This window comes from Octopus bimaculoides, chromosome 3 (genome assembly GCF_046866305.1).
Source record: "Octopus bimaculoides isolate indiv1 chromosome 3, ASM4686630v1, whole genome shotgun sequence".
NCBI classification, from domain to species: Eukaryota; Metazoa; Mollusca; class Cephalopoda; order Octopoda; family Octopodidae; genus Octopus; species Octopus bimaculoides.
Genome location: NC_142930.1, coordinates 70,053,405 through 70,070,435, shown reverse-complemented (window position 1 = coordinate 70,070,435; position 17,031 = coordinate 70,053,405). Strand labels below are relative to the sequence as shown.

General features: G+C 37.8%; 1 protein-coding gene across 1 annotated transcript in view; it reads right to left on the bottom strand.

Annotated features, from left to right (window-relative positions):
* Positions 1-910: 910 nt before the first annotated feature.
* The window catches only part of LOC106877404 (wings apart-like protein homolog), a 215,924-nt gene continuing 199,803 nt past the window's right edge, over positions 911-17,031 (bottom strand). The window contains exons 15-17 of the mRNA XM_089349203.1: positions 12,819-12,907; positions 6,602-6,694; positions 911-3,427 (exon numbers count right to left, since the gene is read on the bottom strand). Of these exons, the coding sequence (XP_089205329.1) occupies positions 3,362-3,427; positions 6,602-6,694; positions 12,819-12,907 (248 nt within the window). The 3' untranslated portion in view covers positions 911-3,361. The remainder of the gene's footprint in view (positions 3,428-6,601; positions 6,695-12,818; positions 12,908-17,031) is intronic.

Sequence of the window (17,031 nt, the reverse complement as noted above, 5' to 3'; positions counted from 1 at the left end):
ACTCCATGTAGATCTCCACAATAACGCTGTTGTTAGCCATTCTCTTCGCTGCCAACTGCTTCTTTTAGAACAAGTAGTAAATGCAGCAGAGAAGTGCATAGATCAACCACCTACCCAGCCCATCCCACCTGCCTTGAAAAACAGACAATAATAAAAAAAAAAAAAGAGAGGGGAGAGCAGGGAAAGTGAAAGTCTTCCCCAGTTTTGCCACTGTAAAAAAAAAAAAAAAAAAAATTTTTAAATGGCACATTTAATAGTCCTCAAGTATTTTGATGAAATAATTTCATTTCATTAAGTAACCCTGTACAGTTAATTGGCTCACCTCCCGCCCATCAATTATTTCAGATTGCTGATTTTTTTTTGTTTTCATTTTTGTTTTGTTTTTGTCTTTGTCCCATTATTTTAGAATGTTTAATTCTCTCATCAACATCATCTTCATTATTCCATGTCTATTTTTCCATGCTTACATGGGGTTCAGAGCATATATTTTTTATTTTTCTTCATCTTCACACAATGCATATTTATATGAAATGCACTTAAGTGCAGAAATGCATACAATTGCACTTGACTATATATATATATATATATATATATATATATACATACATATACACACATATATATATACATATATACACGATATACATATATGTATATATATATATATATATATATATACATATATACACACACACACATATTACACTATACACTGATTCGAATACACACATACACGCAGATGCTGATATACACACATATAAAACAGATGCGGCCATACATGCAGTAGGTAAAAACTGTATGATGCACACTAAGTTATAGTTACATATGCACAGTGGCGCCATGCCAAGAAAGACAGCACAAGGATGAAACATACTCGAATAATTTACAAAATAATAAAATAAAAAAAATATTTTTCATAGTTTAAAAACGTTTTTTTGTTGGTATTTTATTTTTGTTTCTTGGTTTTTATTAGGAGAACAACTATGGGTAATGATGATAGTAATAATAATATTAACAAGAAGAATTATATTAGTAATTATTATAATATTGATGATAGTGTTTATACAATAATAATAATAATAATAGTGATAATGATTATGAAAATGATAATAATTTGGTGACCAACTTGACTTCATGATTGGATTCTAGGGTATTGTGGGAGGAAATTTAAAGTGATACCTCATCGATAGTGTGTATGTGTGTGTGTCTAGAGAAGTAGGAAGAGTGTATATCAGAGAGAAAGGCACGCAACGGAGGAGGAGGGAGGAAAAGTAAAGTACAAGTAAAATAGTTGGAGGAGGGGGAGAAGAAAAACAACAACAATAAGACAAAATAGAAACAAGTGGACAGCATAACTGAAGGAGGAAAAAGGGGGCTGGAAACAGTTAAAAGATGATCAAAGATGGTTTGGTTTGAAGGTTTATTAGTTACGCAGGGTCAGGTTTATAGTTGATACCTATCTGTTTAGTCGGTTCATCAGTAGAGAAAACTCAAATAATTATGACAGTTTGTGAGTGTGTTTGCGTTTGTGTGTGGTGGGTGGAAGGGAGGGACTTGGGGAGGAACAGAGAAGGGAAAAAATTAGTAGAGAGGATAATTGAATAAGACAGTAGCTAGCTTATGAAGCCTGCCTCAGTTGCCCACACCTGTAGATGTTAAATAATTTCACCAGACTGCCAGTCAAACTCCCAATTCTACCAGTCCAATTCTCAACTCTACAGTCCAACTCTCCACTCTACCAGTCCAACTCTCCACTCTACCAGTCCAACTCTCATTCTATCAGTCCCTCTCTAAACTCTACCAAATCCACTTGCAACTGTACCGGCCCAACTCTCCACTGTAGCAATCCAACCCCACCCCAACTTTCTCAGTTTACTTCCCAACTCTACAAGTTCAACTATCCATTCTACCAGTCCATCTCTACACTCCAGCAATTCATCTCATGCCACTACTAGTCCAACTGTCCGTTCTACCATTCCCATTCACCATGCTTTCAGTTCAACTCCCCAATTCTACCAGATCAATTCTGTGTTCCAAATCTGTAATAAACAATTCACCAACAAATGGTGCCAGCAGCATCACAATAGATGCTGAAAGCAACTGTTGATATTCTGTTGAAACCCCAGTACTAATTCTACTGACACTACACATGCACACGCACACACACTTCAGTCTTTACAGTGACCAGTAACAACAACCAAACATTCGAATATGTCAACACATTATATCAGCTAAAATATAACTGTGTCTCTCTATATAAGGCCAGCAGATTGGTTGTTAATTATTGTAAATATAACATGTGTGAGTGAGTGTGTGTGTGTGTGTGTGTGTGTGTGTGTGTGTGTGTATGCATGAGCATGTAACTTGAACACAGGGGAGAGGTAGGGATGAGGTGAGATGAGAAGAGGTACAAAACTATTTATTCTATTTGTTAGCTCTGCATTGAGTTTTAAAGATCTATTTCAAGTTGACATTGCAATCAATAGTATCTATATATATATATATATAAAATGTAATGAAATACATAGGCATAGGTATATCAGACAAAATGTTGCTTGCTATATTACAGTGACATACAATTATTCTACCTAATGATATGACATTTTGTTACCCTGTTATACAATACCATAACATGCTATTACCCTGTTAAATATATATAAATTGAACATGTTGTCCTATTCTACTACGTTGTTAGCCCACATTATATCCAAAGTCAAAATTATAAATCATCTTTCCACTTTTTGTGTATACAGTTTTCTTTTTCTGTCCATATGAGAAAATAAACATTTCTTTTGTTTTGAAAACAAAATAGACAATTGAATTGATTGATTGATGCAGTGGTCTTCATCATAGATTATTCCATACTGATTGCCCAGCTATGGGCCACCATAATAGCTGCACTATTAACATTGTCTTCAATCCAATCATCTAAATCAATTTCTATGTATTGTAGAGTAAAATTAGTACTGATACATCACTTAGAGGAGGGAGAAGGGGGAGGCATTAAGATAGGGAGAAGAGGAAAGTTCAAAACTAAAGCAAAATTTAGATAGATAGACAGGTAGAGAGAGAGAGAGAGAGAAGAAATGTGGGGGGTTGGAGTGGGGACTATATTCTTGATAGTGCGATAAGATTTTCTAAGCAATCTCTGCGAAGCACTTACTGAATGAGGCAACATGTTGGAGACTTGATGTGGTACAATGAATGATGATGAGAAATCAATGGACTCTTGGCATGGCTAAAAAGAATAGCATAATTGAGAGAGAGAGAGAGACAGAGAGAGACAGACAGAGAGAGAAGAGCAGAGGAACAAGGGTGGGATTTCAGTAAAATACAAAAGCAGAAGTCACTGCAGATTTATTTAACAAGCTTCCAGAGTCTCGATGACTCGGGCAATTGAACGACTTCCTGATCCACCAGAAGCACTCTGAAAAAAAAAAACAAGCAAATATATTAGAAAGGAGAAAGAAATGGGTCTAATTTGTTGTAAGCTAATAAAATAACAAGCTAAATAGGCTAGGCTAGGCACAGGCATGTATCGTAAGAAGTTTGTTTCCCAACTACATGGCTCCAGGTTTGATACCACTGTGTGACACCTTGAGCAAGTGTCTTCTACTGTAGCTCTGGGCTGACACCAATGAGTTGATTTGGTAGATGGAAACTGACAGACGCTTGTTGTATAGATATATCATCATTTAACATATGTGTAGATGCTGGCATGGGCTGGACGGTTTGATCAGGGCAGGTAAGTTGAGGAGCTGCACCAAACTCCAGTTTGATTTGGCATGATTTCTATGGCTAGATGCTCTTCCTAACACCAACCACTCCAAGAGTGTAATGGGTGCTGTTACGTATCACTGGCACGGATGCTAGTTGTGTGACACCAGTATCCGACATGACTACAATCTCACTTGGCTTGATGGATCTTCTACTCAAGTATGGCATATTGCTGAAAGTCTTGGTCATTTGTTATTGCCTCTGTGAGGCCCAATGCTTGAAAGGTGCTTTTTACGTGCCACTGGCATGGGTGCCAGTTATGTGACACTGACATTGGCCATGACTACGATTTCACTTGGCTTAACAGTTCTTCTCAAGCATGGCATATCACCAAAGGTCTCAGTCACTAGTCATTGCCTCTGCGAGGCCCAACATCCGATTGTCATGCTTCACTACCTTGTCCTATGTCTTCCTGGGTCTACCTCTTCCACGGTTAGGGATTGGCACTTCTTTACACAGATGTTCTCGTCCATATATGTGTGTCATCATCATCATCATCATCGTTTAACGTCCGCTTTCCATGCTAGCATGGGTTGGACGATTTGACTGAGGACTGGTGAAACCGGATGGCAACACCAGGCTCCAGTCCGATTTGGCAGAGTTTCTACAGCTGGATGCCCTTCCTAACGCCAACCACTCAGAGAGTGTAGTGGGTGCTTTTACATGTCACCCGCACGAAAACGGCCACGCTCGAAATGGTGTCTTTTATGTGCCACCCGCACAAGCCAGTCCAGGGGCACTGGCAACGATCTCGCTCGAAAATCCTACAGGAGCCAGTCAGGCGGTACTGGCAACGGCCACGCTCAAAATGGTGGCCACGCTCAAAATGGTGTGTGTGTATATATATATATATATATATATTATTTAAAACAGTTTGATTTCAGTTCCATGTGACTTAGTTTTGCAGAAGCCCACCTCTTTCAGATAATCTAAAGTCTGAAAGAAACAGGCCTCTGTTAGAGGCCTACGAAACTTTAAGTCACATGAAATCAAATCAAACTGTTTTAAATAATACATGTAACTCCTACTAAATGTGCTGAGTGCCCTTTTCTTTCATGTCTTCTTGTCTTAAAATTGCATGATAGTCGTAAATGAGTGTAACTATCATGTAAGCAGGGTCTTTCATTTCCATTCTTTTGTGAAAAACATGTCTGATCATGGAGAAATATTACCTTACTTAGAAACAGGCAAGGGTTGGTGACAGAAAGGGCATAGAAAATCTGTCTTAACAAATTCCACCCACCCCATACAAGCATGGAAAAGTGGACATCAAAAGGAGAGCAGCACCAACGAAGATATTATTCTAGTAGTATGTTGCCTACATTTGCAGTTATTAGCTGCAGTGCCAGTCAGTCACATCAATTGATGAAATTAGCTAATGAGAGTTGGTAGTCAGATAGCTGAAGCTGAAATCTTGGAGTGATGGAAGCTCAAGTATGGTATGGTGTAGTTTGCAATTAGATTAGCTGATAACCAAAATTTGATCAGAGGAGATTGCAATCATAGAGAAGAATACTGAGAGAAGATACGAGGATTATTTCTGTGAGGTTAGATCTCAAAAAAAAAAAAAAACCCACTTTGACCTTGCAGTAATAGTAGTAATAATACTAGAAGATTGAAATGAATGTCAATCAATATACTGTATGACAGGCCTGTGTAATCTATCTAAGTCAGGGGTTCTCAACCATTTTCTATATATATAGACCCCTTTGATTACTATTTCATTCTGGTGGAGCCCCATAGCTATTTGATGTTTAAAAACTAGTTTCATAGATACTTCTTTCAAAATTACTATTTTGCATTTCACACATTCACTTGTGTCAGTTGAACTATGTTAAATGTTAAAGAAAGAAACCTAATTGTTTCTTGCAATAAATACATCTTAATAAAAATTTTCCATTACATAAGTAGTACATTCTGTAAAGTGGCTGGTGTTAGGAAGGGCATCCAGCTGTAAACAGTTGGAGCCTGAAGAAACTGTAAACCCAAACTACTTGTGAGTCTTCAATTTACTATTTTGCTTGTGTGGACTGCCGAAAATTTCATATGAACCCCAAGGGTCATATGAACCCTATTTGAGAACCACTGATCTAAGCTAATATATATAGCAAAACACATGCCTGCACCTAATTCGTTGACATAAATGGACGTCAGAGAGAGAATACAAAGGCATACCTCAACTTGGTTTCAACTTATTCGTTTTCTTTTAAAGAAATTAATGGAAAAAACAATTCTCAAATTCAATCAATTTACCTGACTTTATGGTCAGTCTCAATGAACACATTTAAAAGTATAAAAAATTTTAAATGCCTAAAAAACGCAACACCACAGTGCAAAATCACATAAAATACTTTCAGGCATGTCCTATCCATAAATACATACAGCCATACCCACCACTCCCTCTCTCAGCCAAGAAGTCTTTGCCTTGTGAGCTACATATAAAGCGCCAGTGCCTACATATAAAGCGCCCATACTGGCATTACATAAGTAGTACATTCTGTAAAGTGGCTGGTGTTAGGAAGGGCATCCAGCTGTAAACAGTTGGAGCCTGAAGAAACTCTCTTGCTTCTCAGCTCCTGTCAAACTGTCCAACCCATGCTAGTATGGGAAATGGGCATTAAATGATGCTAAAGCTGATGATGTATATAAATCATTTATTAAAACAGATGTAAGCTAATAAAGATTTTTTTAATGTTTTTTCATATTACATCGTTTGTCACGTTAAGTTGCATATTTTGGAAACAATTACCAACCTAAGATGAGGTATGCCTGTAGTAGAACAAAAGGAAAATGCTTGTATGTGAACAATAAGACATCAACTTACCGTAAGATTCATGAAACCTAAAAACTTCTTCAAAATTCTTATCATTGGCTCAAAACCATTTGGAAGATATTCCTTCACTTTCTCAACATTGCTCTGTATGATTAGAAAGTAGATTATTATCATTACTAATTAATTAATTAATTAATATCAATTTAGGAGGCAAATGGTGTGGAGAAAAGGGAGTTCGTAAAACAAGCATCCTAGCAGAAATATGGAAATATAAACAGAGAGAGAGAGAGAGAGAGAGAAAAAGAGAGAAAGAAGATGGATGGACTGAACATGTAATCATAAGTAAGAAGCATTTCAGTCTGTATGGTTCTGCAGATTTCATAGGAGTAATAACAGTACACAGAAAAATAACTAAGTAATAACTTGAAGGGGATAATAATACAATGAATAACTATACACCTAATAACAACCTACTGAATAACCACTTATAAAGTAATAACTATACACTGAGTAATAACTTTATCAGTAATAACTATACACCTCCATAGAGTAATAACTTACCTAATAATAATAATTGTACACTATACATTATGTAATAACTTATTAAGTAATAAATGTACAGTGAGTAATGACTTCCATTTGTTTGAGACAGCTGATTGTCCCACTGACAATATCATGTCCCAACAGGAAAAATTATTAGTGAATGACTTGTCAAAAATAGCAGCCAAATCTCTCCCAAATAATAACCAGCCATCTTAGTTCCTGATACACACACAAAAGCTGGAATGGTTGTCATGACTGGAATGCCCACTGATCATAGTTTCTATTCAGTCAGAAATGAGAACTGCTGTTATTGTTGTTTAGCCTACATGATTGGGAACAACAACAGAACAAATGAATGAGGAGAGGAGGAAATGAACAGGAGTTATTATGCTAAGACAGAATTGAACTCTTCAGTGACACAATAAACAGTATCATTGCATTATATACCAACACTATGTCAATACTAGTGTACTAAGTAAAAGTAATAACTCTGCTTCTGGTGTTTCCCCAATATGGATTCCAGGAAACCCTAGGGTTCTGCAAGTTAAGGTGCCCCAGAATCCCTTGCAGGAATGAGTTGAGTGCGTTACCAAGACAGGCATGGCTGTGTGGTAAGAAGTTTGCTTCCCAACCTCTTCATTTCAGGTTCAGTCCCACTGCATGGCACTTTGGGTAAGTGTCTTCTACTATAGTCTCAGGCCGATCAAAGCCTTGTGATAGGATTTAGTAGACAGAAACTGAAAGAAGCCTGTCATTTATGTGTGTGTCTTTGTGTCTGTCCCCCACTGGTGCTGACATGTTTATGTCCCCGTAACTTAGCAGTTTGGCCAAAGAGACCAATAGAATAAGTACTCAGCTTCAAAAAAAAAAATAAATAAATAAATACTGGGGTCAATTCATTCAACTAAAAAATTCTCCAAGGCAATGCCCCAGCATAGCTGAGTAATGAGTGAAACAAGTAAAAGATACCATCATTGTGAATGAAGTTGTTCTGTGACACACACAACAGTGATTAGCATATCTGCATTCCAATCTGCCATAACAAACTAATAAATATGCAAGTTATCATTTCAGATCTTGCTGTTCATGGTATGAACAATGATTTATTATTGGCTGGCAAATATCAGCACTGATCAGCAAACTGTTTGTTCACTGAAATTAACAAAGCCCCTGGCTGCTTGTTTAGGCTCAAAAGCCCAGATGCTTCTGACTGATGAGACACATCATGCAAAGATAGTGGTATCCCAGAACTTTCTTGCACCAATGAATCAAGTGTGTTTTGAGTACATTGGCAATAGTAAAAAAGAGGTGTTCTCCTGCGACATACAAAACAATGACTAGCATATTTGCATTCAAAACTGCCTGAACATGTTAAGAATAAATATGCAAATAATTGTTTCGGATCTTACTGTTCTCAGCGAAAATATCGATTTCTAATAAAAATTCATAAAAAAAAAACAAAAACAAAAACATTCATTTTCAAAGTGATACATGCTTCTTTTTTTTTATACAAGGCGCAGGTGTGGCTGTGTGGTAAGTAGCTTGCTTACCAACCACATGGTTCCGGGTTCAGTCCCACTGCGTGGCCCCTTGGGCAAGTGTCTTCTACTATAGCCTAGGGCCGACCAAAGCCTTGTGAGTGGATTTGGTAGACGGAAACTGAAAGAAGTCCGTCGTGTATATGTATATATATATATGTGTATGCATGTGTGTATGTTGTGTATCTGTGTTTGTCCCCCAATATCGCTTGACAACCGATGCTGGTGTGTTTACGTCCCCGTAACTTAGCGGTTCGGCAAAGAGACCGATAGAATAAGTACTAGGCTTCCAAAGAATAAGTCCTAAGGTCGATCTGCACGACTAAAGGCGGTGCTCCAGCATGGCCGCAGTCAAATGACTGAAACAATTAAAAGAGTAAAAGAGTATAAGTTCTCTAGCTAAAATAATTTTAATTCCATTTAGCAGTTTATTAAATTTAGGGCAGTGGTAGAGTTTCTTAGTAAAATAAAGGTTTGGGTTCCATGATAATGTTTTGCAACAAAATAAGTGTGGGAATGACTGCTTCTATACTAGGTAACACATTAAAGTATAATGAAAACGGGCGCTGCTGTAATTTCACCATACTGAATACAAGAACCCTAACTTATGTAATACCTCTGCCGCCGCCGCCACCACCAGCACTTCTGCTACTGGTGTAAACAACAGCAAGCAGTGACAGGATTTGCATGTATATGTATGTGTGTGTGTATATATATATATATATATATATATACATGTACGTATGTATGAATGAATCAATATGTATATATGTGCTGACAGAGAAGTAGTGCAAGTATATGTAAGCAGTGTAGCATTCATATAAGGGAGGGGTAAAAACTGTAAGAGCAAGCAGCGAAAGAAAACTGCCAACGGAGGAGGTGGGTGCAGACAATAACAGTAACAGCTGCTGCTGAAACAAATAAACAGGAAGATCAACTATAGTAACAGTTGACAGTAGTGACTGGAGAGATACTCGGGTAGTGGTGGTAGGAGGGATTAAATATGTAGTAGTGGTCGAAGGAGTAAAAGTGGAGGAGTAGTTGCAGTAGTAAACCTGCAGTGATGGTGGAAGGGGTAAGAAGTGTAATGATGGTGGTAGGAGTAAAGAGAGAATGGTAGCAGGAGGAGTGAGAGCGAAGTGGTGGTAGGAAGGGGGAAAGGGTAGTGATGGTAGGAGGAGCAAAGGTGTGGGGGATGGTAGGAGGAGAAAAGGTGTGGGGGGTGGTTGGAGCGGTAACAGTTGTAGAGTAGCTACAGCAAGTTATAACGGGGTGGGTGGGGGTGAGCGTTAATTTGAATAGTAATAAAGCAGAATGAGTGATTCTGCTTCGACTTGTGTATGCATTTAATGTCTTATGTGTCATAGGAAAACAACTAAGGTGAGGTTCCCCCCTCCCTTCCACACTGTCTCAATGAAGATGAAGTTATCTCCAATAGTTGTAATTGTCTTTTACAGCACAGAGATGACACCATATGAAGCAAAGTGCATTCTGGGATACATAAAATACACCGGCTACATTGGCAATTACACTTGAACGAAGGCCTCACACAACACATGGAGGTTTCACCACAAACTACAAGTCATTCACACACCTTTGAAATGCTTTCAGGACAAAAACCACCAGTGGAATGAAATATACTTATAGGGTGCAACGAATTGCTTGAGATCTCTTTACTGCCCAATGTGCAGCTGATGCCTTAGATTCCTTGCAAAAGCGATCATTGCAGACTGCAGAATCCTTTTATCAATCACTCCACCCCACCACATCAATCAAGACGTATCTTTTATCACTTATCGTCTACTTGTTTCAGTCACTGGACTGCGGCCATGCTGGAGTACTACTTTGAAGGGTTTTAGTCAAATAAATCGACCCTGATATTTATTCTGCTGGTCTCTTTTGCTGGACTGCTAAATTACAGGGATGTAAACAAACCAACAACAGTTATCAAGTCGTGATTGGGGAACAACAGAAACACAAAAAACACATTCATAGATACACACACATGTAGTGTGTGCATGGCACAGTGGGTAGAGCATCAGGCTCACAATCACGAGTTAGTGAGTTCAATTTCCCAGACTGGGCTATGTGTTGTGTTCTTGAGTAAGACACTTTATTTCACGTTGCTCCAGTTCACTCAGCTGTAGAAATGAGTTGCAATGTTACTGGTACCAAGCTGTATCAGTAGAAGACACTTGCCCAAGGTGCCATGTAGTGGGAGTGAACCTGGAACCATGTGGTTGGGAAGCAAGCTTCTTACCACACAACTTTGCCTGCACCAACCAACTCTGGTGTACTTGGATATGTCGTTCTTCTGTTTGATTAAGATCTGCTTATTATAGTTATTATAGTTATTCATTTACATAAGCTTTACTCAGATTTTCAGATCCAAACATTAAGAGTGCACGTTACACATGTGAACAAAATGTTACTCATTTTTCCACCCAGTCAAGCACATTGTCATATTGGGTTGGCATGTTTAGAAATCAGTTAATTAATAACTATTGTCCAAGCTAACTGATGTGTAAAAAGTTAATATCATTATAGTAGTTAATGCAGCATTTTTTAATGATAGTGATATATAAACTATTCAACAAAACTGACAGGCACACGTCTCATAGAATTATTGCTATCAACCTTCTTCAATAAAGAAAGCCAGAATATAATACTTCCATTATCAAAAATGCTATTTGAAGCATTTTAATGTGAATTATTTAGATTAATGAATAGTGAATAAGGATAATACATAGATACTGTCAGTAGCAGAATGTAAATATTAACTGAACAAAAGAAAAATAAATACTTGTGCTCCTGGAATAGTTTCTAAAATAAACTGTCACTATTAAGATTTCTATTGAAAGAGTAAAAATATTTTAACAGAAGCATAACGAAAATATCTAATATTCTGCAAGCATTGTCTCTTATATCCTTCTGTACTGATTGACTCTTTGCTTTTTGCAAGTTGTCTTTATACGAGATATACTTTTTACAGCCTAAACTGGTAATACTCAAATCACACTTTCAATTTTGTTAATTGTTTAGAGGACACTCTCTCTTTACTCTTTTACTTGTTTCAGTCATTTGACTGCGGCCATGCTGGAGCACCACCTTTTAGTCGAGCAAATCGACCCCAGGACTTATTCTTTGTAAACCTAGTACTTATTCTATCGGTCTCTTTTGCCGAACCGCTAAGTTACGGGGACGTAAACACACCAGCATTGGTTGTCAAGCGATGTTGGGGGACAAACACAGACACACAAACATATATATACATATATACGACGGGCTTCTTTCAGTTTCCGTCTACCAAATCCACTCACAAGGCTTTGGTCGGCCCGAGGCTATAGTAGAAGACACTTGCCCAAGGTGCCACGCAGTGGGACTGAACCCGGAACCATGTGGTTGGTAAGCAAGCTACTTACCACACAGCCACGCCTACGCGTGAACATTTTTAATATGTTTTATAATAAACCTGACTAAACACATTTTCTTTCTAAACATTACAATCCCCTGCCTCCCCTACTCCTCATCATCATTTGACAATCACTTTTGCATGCTTATATAGGTCAGCCAGTATCTGTTGAGGCAAATTTTCTGTCGCTGGATGAGCCGTTCCAGTTGCCAACCCTCATCTGTTTCCAAACTAAGTAATACTTCCCCATGGCCATACATATTTTTCAAAGAAGATTAGAAACGAATAACCTGGCTTGTATGATGGTGATGCTCATTTACAACCATGACATCAAGACAAAGACACACACAAACATGCATTGTGATAATAACCTGGTGTAGAACTCAATATAGGTATGCTTCTGAACAGAGTGTTAGTCAGCTACAGAGAAGTAATAAGGAAAGAGATGACAAAGGAATAAACAATTATTGTGTGTGTGTATGTGTATGACAATCTTCTTTCTGCTTCTGTCCACTAAATCCTGGTCAGCCTGGGGCTATATTAGAAGGCACTTACAGTGGGATTGAAATGAGACCACATGGTTGGGAAACAAGTTTTGTAACCCACACAGTTATGCTTGCAATCTCCATCTACTAAATTCTATCACAGAGCATTTGTCAGCCCAGTGAGTGGAACTGAAACTGAGACCACATGCTTTCAAAATGAATGTCTTAACCATGCAATGTTTCCAATTAAAATGCTTATTATGAAAGAAATAGAATAGTAAGGAACTTACCCGGTTGTCTTGGATAAGGCAACCAATTAACAAGGCAACATAGGCTGCAACAAAGCTGTTTTCCATATGTTTTCCGGCTTCGTGTAAGGCTGAAAAAGAAAAGAAAATCACAATGGGAAACATTGAACATTAAAATACAAAGCATTTTCTTCACACACAATTACAAAGTGGTATCAAAAAGTTCACAGAGTAGTTTCGTAGCACGTCAACAGATGGCAGCACACAACTGCGTGCACAGCAAGAGCTAGCAATGGCCCTCATGACGCAGTGTGGTAACATTGCTGTGTTTCCTTTGCAATTTGGGAAATTCGTGTTTTTGTGATCACGTGTATGCTGTAGTCTGTGATTTTGCATGAAAAGGAAGTTGGAACAAAGAGCCAATGGGTCGTATGCGATGTTTTGAATGGCGCTTATAAAGTGGAAGAAACGTCTCTGAAAGATGATGAGCGATCTGGAAGATCTGCCACGAGCATCACACCTGGAAATGTAGTACTGTGCATCAAGAATTCATTCCCCAGGGCCAGATTGTCAATTGAGAGTTCTACTGCAATGTCTTGAAGCATTTGAGAGAAGACATTTAGCGAAAGTGATTGGATCTGTGGAGTGCGAAGAACTGGATTCTTCACAATGACAAGGAACCTTGAAACTACGCTCTCCTCACTCATGAATTTCTCGCCCAAAACATGGCATCGCTTCCACACCTGTCCTATTTGCCAGATTTGGCACTTGTGGACTTCCATCTCTTCCCCAAAATGAAAATGCAGCTCAAAGGTCGCTGTTTTAACACTGTTGTTGAGATCCAGAGTGAATCGCAGAGGTCCTTGACTCGCTTACGGAAAACAATTACCAGGCTGGATTTCAAAAGTGGCAGGAACACTGGGACTGGTGTACTGCTGTGCAAGGTGACTATTTCAAAGGAGATGATGTTAAAACTTAGGTAAATAAGTTAATTTTTTTTTATTAAACATAACTAGTCCAGGAACCTTTCGATACCACCACAATTTCATCTTTTATTTGCTTCAGTTATTGTAAGCATGTAGCTATGCTGGGGGCAACATCTCGAAGGCATTGGTCAAACAATCGACCCTAGTACTTATTCTTAAAGTCTGGTACTGATTCTCTTGGTCTTTTGTCAAACTGCTAAGTTACAAAAATGTAAACAAACCATCACTAGTTGTCAAGCAAAGTGGGACACACACTTATGTGTGTATGGGTGCATTTATCTATGAATGCGTGTGTATGTATATATATATATATATATATATATATATATATATATATATAATATATAATATATATAGATATATACAGGGTTCATAAGGTATTTGAGAACATACCTTTTTTGGGTCATTGCTGCATATTTTGCTAATTCTGTATAATCTTTGTTTCAGAAAATAATAATGGCAGATCCTCAACTTACTCAAGAAATGAAGAGGCAGGCTGAGCATAGCAGTTTAGAAATATCTCAATTTTTAAAAGTTGCCAGATCTTTCGAGTACAAAGTTTGTAAGGAGCTAGAGACTAAAGATGGAAACATATCACCAGTATCAAAGCATAAAAAGCATTCTAGACACTCTGAAATCATCACAATACTTGAATTTATCCAGCAAGTTCAACAGACCATTGATTACAATCCCAGAAAGTCCATGAGGTCAATTGCAAAAGATCTCCATGTGTCAGAACTGTTGTCAATGAAGACATAAGATATAAGTCTTATATGATGAAAAAAGGTCAATTTGTCAGAAAAAGCAAAACAAAATCACTACATCAGATCTAAAAGGTTCTTAAACAAACTGAAAAATCCAGCAGAAGATTTGATTTGGTTTTTCTCAAACGAGAAAAACTTCGATCAAGGTCAAAGAGTTAACAGAAGAAACGACTGATTGTTATGCGCAGACCCTTTTGAAGTTCCAAATGATATATATACAAAATTTCTCGCAACTGTCATGGTTTTAAGGGTTGTCAGCAATGAAAGACATGTGATACCTCCTTACTTCTTTCCACAAGGCCTTAGAGTTAACTCTGCCACCTACATTGAGGTCCTGGAAGCAATTGTTAATTCCTGGTTAGACAGTGTATGCAATAGAAGGCCAGATGTGTTTCAGTATGACTCAGCACCATCACAAATAGCTCTAGTAACACAGGAATGGATGGCTGAAAATTTTCATGATTACATAACCCCTAACATTTGGCCTCCTAATTCCCCAGATGTCAGTCAATCCATTGGACTATTACATGTGGAGCGTTGTTGAGAGAGGTCAATGAACACGCTCATAACACCAAAGATTCTTTGAAAGCTGCCATAGTCAGAGTAATGCCTCCATTCATCTTCCCACACAGCCTCACAGCATTCACCAACTTAAACAAGGAAACCGTCCAGAAGAGTTGCAGGAGATCCCAAAGTTGTTTGGAGGCTGTGGTTAAAGCCAATGGCGATTTTATTGAATAAGTTTACTCTTTAGTATTTCAAGATGTTTTTATGTAATTTTGGTAAATATATCTGTTAAAATGAGATGTCAGTGCTATTTTCATTTTTGTGTAATTTAGATGACAGTTTATTCACTGCACCCTGTATATATAAATATATACATATGAGGGAATGCTGAAAAGTCTGCGGCTTTGGATAAAAGAAAATACAGGAGGATCAGTTAATTATGATTTTATTCAACATATTCCCCTCTCAGATTCAGACACTTTCTCTGCAGCAGTCCTTCAGTTTTTATAAGCTCAGAAGGCTGGGTCTCCAACCAGTCCTTTCATAATACTCTTAAAGCCAGGCACTTTTCAGCACCCACTCGTGTGTGTGTGTGTGCGCATATATATATATATATATATATACATACATACATACATGCATGCATGCATATATAGGTACATGGTGTCACCAACAGTGCAAATAACATACATGCAAGAGATAGATACAAAATGTGGACAGTGATTACAGGACAAAAACGAGTGAAATACGTAAACAAACGAGGGAAAAATGAGTGAAATATGTAAATGACAAAAAAAAAAAAAAAGAAAACAGGACAAGTTAACACAGAAAAAGGACCCTTCATCAGTTGTCGGCCGTCTATCTACTCATTTCAAGCATTCAAACAATAATATGAGTTTTCAAAAACAGTTGCTCCCATAAATTCTAAAATAAAATTTAGGATTTATAGAGGGTGAAAGTTGGGAACAAAAAAAATAACAGTAGAGACATACAAGGAAACCGAACGAAAATAGACATGGAGGGTCATTAGACCGGAATGAAAGGAGAATAGTGAATGCTGGGAGAGACATTTTTTTGAAAAGAGAAAAGATATAAGGTCCAGTCGTTTAGACGTCTGAGCAGGAAAAGAAAGATGATCATGTGAGGAAAAGAAGGATGGGCAATGGTCATTTGTGAGCAATGAGAGAGAGAGAGAGAGAGAGAGAGAGAGCAAAAAACGGAAAGAGGGGAGAGAGACAGATAGAAAACAGTGAAGAAGGGAGGGGAAGAAAGGAAAATATATATCAGTCAATGGAATTCCAACATAATCTGATTTTTATGCCTTGTTTTTGTTCTTCATAATAAAGCCAAAGATGGTGGGGGAAGCATAAAAGGACTTGCCTTATCATGCATAATACCATTCAGTTGTGAAAAAAAAAAAAAAAAATGAAACGTAAAAACCAGACTATGTTGGAACTTTGTTGAAACTCACACACATATCTTTATATATATATATATATATATATATATATATATATATATATATATATATATATATATTCTTTTATTCTTTTCAGTCATTTGACTGCGGCCATGCTGGAGCACCACCTTAAGGGGTTTTAGTTGAACAAATCGACCCCAGGACTTATTCTTTGTCAGCCTAGTACTTATTCTATTGGCCTTTTTTTACTGAACCGCTAAGTCACAGGGACATAAACACACCAACATCAGCTGCCAAGCAATGGAGGGGGGGGGGGGGCAAACACAGACACAAACCCACATACATGACGGGCTTCTTTCAGTTCCGCCTACCAAATCCACACACAAAGCAATTGTAAAAGGCACTTGCCCAAGGTGACAAGCAGTGGGACTAAACCTGGAACCATGTGGTTGGGAAGCAAGCTTCTGACCACACAGCCACATTTGCATCTCTCTCTCTCTCTCTCTCTCTCTCTCTCTCTCTCTCTCTATATATATATATATATATATATATATATATATACATATACATACACACAC